The 5013-nt window shown below is 31.7% G+C and overlaps 1 protein-coding gene across 1 annotated transcript in view; it reads left to right on the forward strand.

Moving 5' to 3' along the window:
- The window catches only part of ERBB4 (erb-b2 receptor tyrosine kinase 4), a 1016037-nt gene that overhangs the window by 701796 nt on the left and 309228 nt on the right, over positions 1-5013 (forward strand). Inside the window, exon 5 of the mRNA XM_011358660.2 lies at positions 1393-1458. Coding sequence (XP_011356962.1) covers positions 1393-1458 — 66 coding nt within the window. The remainder of the gene's footprint in view (positions 1-1392; positions 1459-5013) is intronic.

Raw genomic sequence — 5013 nt, forward strand, 5'->3', positions numbered from 1 at the left:
AAACTGGGGGTCAAGGAAAGATGGAAACATTTGATAGAACCCTAGTCCATAATCTACAATATAGTTAATTACGTTAAAATAAACATCTTGAATAGGCATGTATTTATTTGCAATTAATATTAGAAAGCTAACCTAAAGATTTAATAAAATGTATGCTATAGAAAAGCTTTCATCTTTAATAGATTTTCATGTCTACTTTTCATTCTAAAAATAACTTCATTCCATACCCATGTACCTACAAAAATTTAGAATGAACTTATGGCATTCAGAAGCAAACTTTAAAGAAAGTTATTAGACACAATCTCTTAGCTAATTTTCAGTCCTTATGGGAATTTCTCTGTGAGACGACTGTACTTGTAGAGGCAAATACCCATAGTAGCATAGTCTTTAAAAGGAAGATGCCACTACAAAAGATAAAGGCTGGTATTTGGAAATGAAGGTAGAATTGATAAAAATTTTAGAGTAAGATGTCAAATAATTGAAATTAAGCTCTCTAAAAAATAAAATGTAGCTGTTTTAAATGCTCGAATTTTTAATATAAGGATGTTGGTTCGCACATTGGCTCTGTACTCTGAGGGCAAGGAGAGACCAAAGAAAGCGCCAGACAGCTCCAGACTGGTAGATGGCAGGCGTAATAAGCAAGGGAACTCACATATGAAGCTTGTCTTAGGCAGCCACAAGTTGAGTTGATTTCCACACACCCTTGCCAGAATTTTAAAAGTTCGTATAGAGGCCTTGCCTGGGTTTAGTCACATTATTCAATCCAGATAGTCTCAACAATGCCTTACTCTCTCAAAGGTATGCCCTTGAAACACCTGCTAGTATGGAAATAGTAGGCAGGATGAACAAGAGGTAGATGAGGATCTTCCAGTTGCCCGGGTCCTGCTCAAGGTTCAACTGGTGATCATATCCTCTCATGACTTCCTGCAACAAAAGATAATTTAAATTATGTATGCAACCTTTTTGTTCTGATGGTTTGTCATGTGTTTGTAAGAATGTATTATTGATGTAGTAGACTTCAACTTAACTATTGATTTAATCCTTAATTTTCCATGATATCAGTAAGCCACGAATACAGAAATTATATCAAAAAGAATAGATCATGAGAATAAAACTCTTCAGTAGTCAAAGTGAAACTCATTTCATGTAAATATTTACTTAGTATCTGGCAATATCCACAATTCATTGACTTCCTTTTCTTATAAAAAATAACAAGAGGATTTTGAATATGAGGAGGTTTTGTTACTTAAGCAGGCATTTTCTGAGCTATGTTTCAACTCTAATATGACATTAAAAATTCTCCTAAAGGAGCAAGAATATTTCCTTTGAGGAGTTACTTGTAATCAAAGAGTGAAAGATTATAATATGCATGTGTGTTTTCCTCTTCTACAGGTGGACGTTGCCATAAGTCCTGTACTGGCCGATGCTGGGGACCCACAGAAAATCATTGCCAGACTTGTAAGTGTTCAAAAGAAAATATAGGCTTGAAATGCCATGTAATTTTAATAATTGATGATTTTCAGACTTTCCGTGATTAGAAATATAAAAACGAACTTTTGGCTCCTTGTGGTAGATTTGCTTCTATCCAAATAAACTGCCTAATTTTGTTTCTTTCAAATAAAACATAATATATCATTGCTTCTTATATTTCTTTGTAGTTTCTAGGTTAATGATATCAACAACACAGATGGGGTGATATTTGCTATTACTTCAGAGTCTATAGTCAGAGGAAGTAGGATTCCAAATGTGTACAAAATAATAACTCGGTTTGACTGAATATCTCAATACTTTTCTCAAAGTTACATCACCATTCATTCATTAGAAAAATAAAGAAAGAGAAAGGGCACTGTGTATCTTCTAGGCACAGAGCTATAAACTATGTGAATTATGGATATAGAGTCACTATTAAACATTGTTTCTTGCCCTTTGTGTATATTGTTTCTTCCATTAGTTATTAAAGTAAATATGAGCTATCATCATTGTTAAGACATTTAAAAACAAAGTGTACCAAATATAAAGACAAATATCTAACTTTTTCAGCATTCTTAAAGTCATATGATACTTAAATCAGTACTGAACTTTCACTAATCTTAAGGATAAATGGTTTAAAAGGGAAAAACAAAATGCTCTATATAAATAAAATGGTAAAGACTTTTCTTCCCATTATAGTAACAAAAGCCAAAATAATATATGGAAAACAGTGTGACAGCTATTTGAAATGTATTCCTTTTTTTCTTAACATAGAAGACACACAGAAAATACTATTAAAATTTAAACATACAAACATGAGATATTGTAGAAATTTGTTATACTGTTGGATGAAAGTTTAGTTATGTCTAATTTTCTCAGTTTATGATAATCGTTAGATTCTGTTTCAATACAGAATATAAAAATAATTACCTTATTGTGAGCCACCTAAGATAAAAGATATAGGAAAATATATATGCTCTATGGTAAATAATTTCTTAAGTTTATCTTTAATTTCATGGAGATTTTCTCATTCAATATTCATAAAATATAAAGGAGTATAAAATAAAAGGTTTCTTCCCATATGTATCCCAACTTTGTCCTTCAGCATCCCGTAGACACCAAATGTTATTGGCTACTTTTATATATTCTTCCAAATACAATTTATGCATATGCTAGGAAATATGTAAAAATACCTGACCAGTTTTCACTCAAATGTTAGCATGTACCTGACACCATATATAGTTATTAGAATATTATTAACTATATTCCCTATGCTATACTTTACATTCCTATGACTATTTTTTAACTACCAATTTGTACTTCTTAATTCCTTCGCCCTTTTCACTCATCCCAACCCCACTCCCATCTGGCAACTATCAAAATCTTCTCTGTATCTATGACTTGACTCTGTTTTGTTTAATCATTTATTTTGTTTTTGAGATTCCATATATAAATGAAATTATACAGTATTTGTCTTTCTCTGTCTGACTTATTTCACCTAGGATAATACCCTCTAGGTCATCGATGTTGCTACAAATGGCAAGATTTTATTATTTTTATGTCTAAATAATATTCTATTCTATATATATGTACCACTTTATCCATTTATCAATTGATGGAGACTTAGGCTGCTCCCACATTTTGGTTATTGTAAATAATGCTTCAATGAACATATGGCTGTATATGTCTTTTCAAAGTAGTGTTTTGGGTTTCTTTGGCTAAATATTCAGAAATGGAGTTACTGGGTCCTTCTTTGTCTCTTGTTATAGCTTTTGTTTTAAAGTTTGTTTTGTATGGTATAAGTATTGCTACCCTAGCTTTTTATTTGTTCATTTCCAATTTCGTAAAATATTTTATTTCATTTTTTTTTACTTTCAATCTGTGTGTGTCTTTCAACCTGAAGTGAGTCTCTTGTAGGCAGCATATGTAAGGGTCTTTTTTTCTTATCCATTCAGCCACCCTATGTCTTTTGATTAGAACATTTAATCCATTTACATTTAAAGTGATTATTGACAGATATGAAGTTATTGCCATTTTATTATTCATATTATTTATCTTTATTTTTCTTCCTAAAAAAGTCCCTTTAACATTTCTTGTAATACTGGAATTTGATGATGATGAACTCCTTTAGCTTTTTCTTGTCTGGGAAAAACTTTGGGTCTTTGACATAGTATTTCAGTGTAGACAACTTATTTAAAGGGATATAGTATCTCCGTGTAGACTTATCTTATTTAATGGAAACAATGTTTTAAGGCAGCAGTGTTTTGATGAGAATTTCAAGGAGGATTCTAAAACAAAATTAGATTACTGTGTGAAATACATACAGTAATCTTATAGACAATATTTTAATAGCATCCTACAAAGCATAGGAGAACCTCCCTCCACCCTCACCAAATAAAGAATAATTATTCAGAACAAAATGTTAATAGTGATCCTGTAATGTTAAGTGATCCTGTAATAAGAGTGGATATGGACCCAGGCGAGGCCAATCAGATTCTCTCCCCAGAGAAGTTGGATTTGGAATCCCAAGATGCTGATAATGCTACCTTAGAAACTTAACATGAAGGGATATCAAACCTACTAGAGGCTTCCATTTTGAACCATCTATGTTAATGAGAACCAGAAATAGCCAGTCCTCAGTGATGTAAAAGGATAAATCAGCTATACAGAGGCTAACGAGAATCAGAGAGAATAAGACACAGTTTTTTACAGTTTTTACCTTCTGGCTCTTTGGCTTTCCCCAGGTCCAGCTGCACTTCTATTCTTAGATGCCTTAAGAAGCACAGTATTCTTCTAACACATTTAAATGAATTGAGTTACTTACCACCAAGTGGGATGAGAGGGCGTCTTAACTGAGAAAATCATCAAGTAATAGCTCATGTATCAAATCATCGGCTGAGTTATTTAATTCACCTAATTTTTCAGCATAGAAATTAAGTTTACTGTAATAACCTGAAATTGACTTAGTGGTCAACTATGCCTACTTCACAGAGTCTATCAAATTTAAATTTGACAGATTTAAATGTATTTGATACGCGCAAGTCCAAATTTTAGAATAGCATTCATTTACATAGATCTTTATAGTTTATAACTTATTTTCATTTTAAATTTTATTTTCACAATATTTCTGTGATTTAAAGAGTTCAGTTATCATTAGTCTCATTTTACAATTGAGGAACCGTAAGCTGAGAAAATGATTCAGGAAGTTCCTAAGTTTACACAGCTATTACCAAGGAGTTCAACCTAATTGTCCGGAATCTAAAGATAATACTATTAACTGTATACTGTATTGTATAGTACAGCTTAGTGGGCAAAGACATTGGATTTGAAATTGGCCAGAAGATATAAATCCTAGTTATTTTCACTTTCTTTTATGAGAAAGTGACTTAATCTTTCTAAACCTCAATTACCACATCTACAAAATGGAGATAATTACACTTACCTTAGAAGATTTCTCAAAAACTACAATAATGTACTTGAAATGCTTAGCTAGTTTTTGGCATATACTAATCACCTAATAAAGAATAGATATTATAATAAACT

This window comes from Pteropus vampyrus, unplaced genomic scaffold (genome assembly GCF_000151845.1).
Source record: "Pteropus vampyrus isolate Shadow unplaced genomic scaffold, Pvam_2.0 Scaffold42, whole genome shotgun sequence".
Lineage (NCBI taxonomy): Eukaryota > Metazoa > Chordata > Mammalia > Chiroptera > Pteropodidae > Pteropus > Pteropus vampyrus.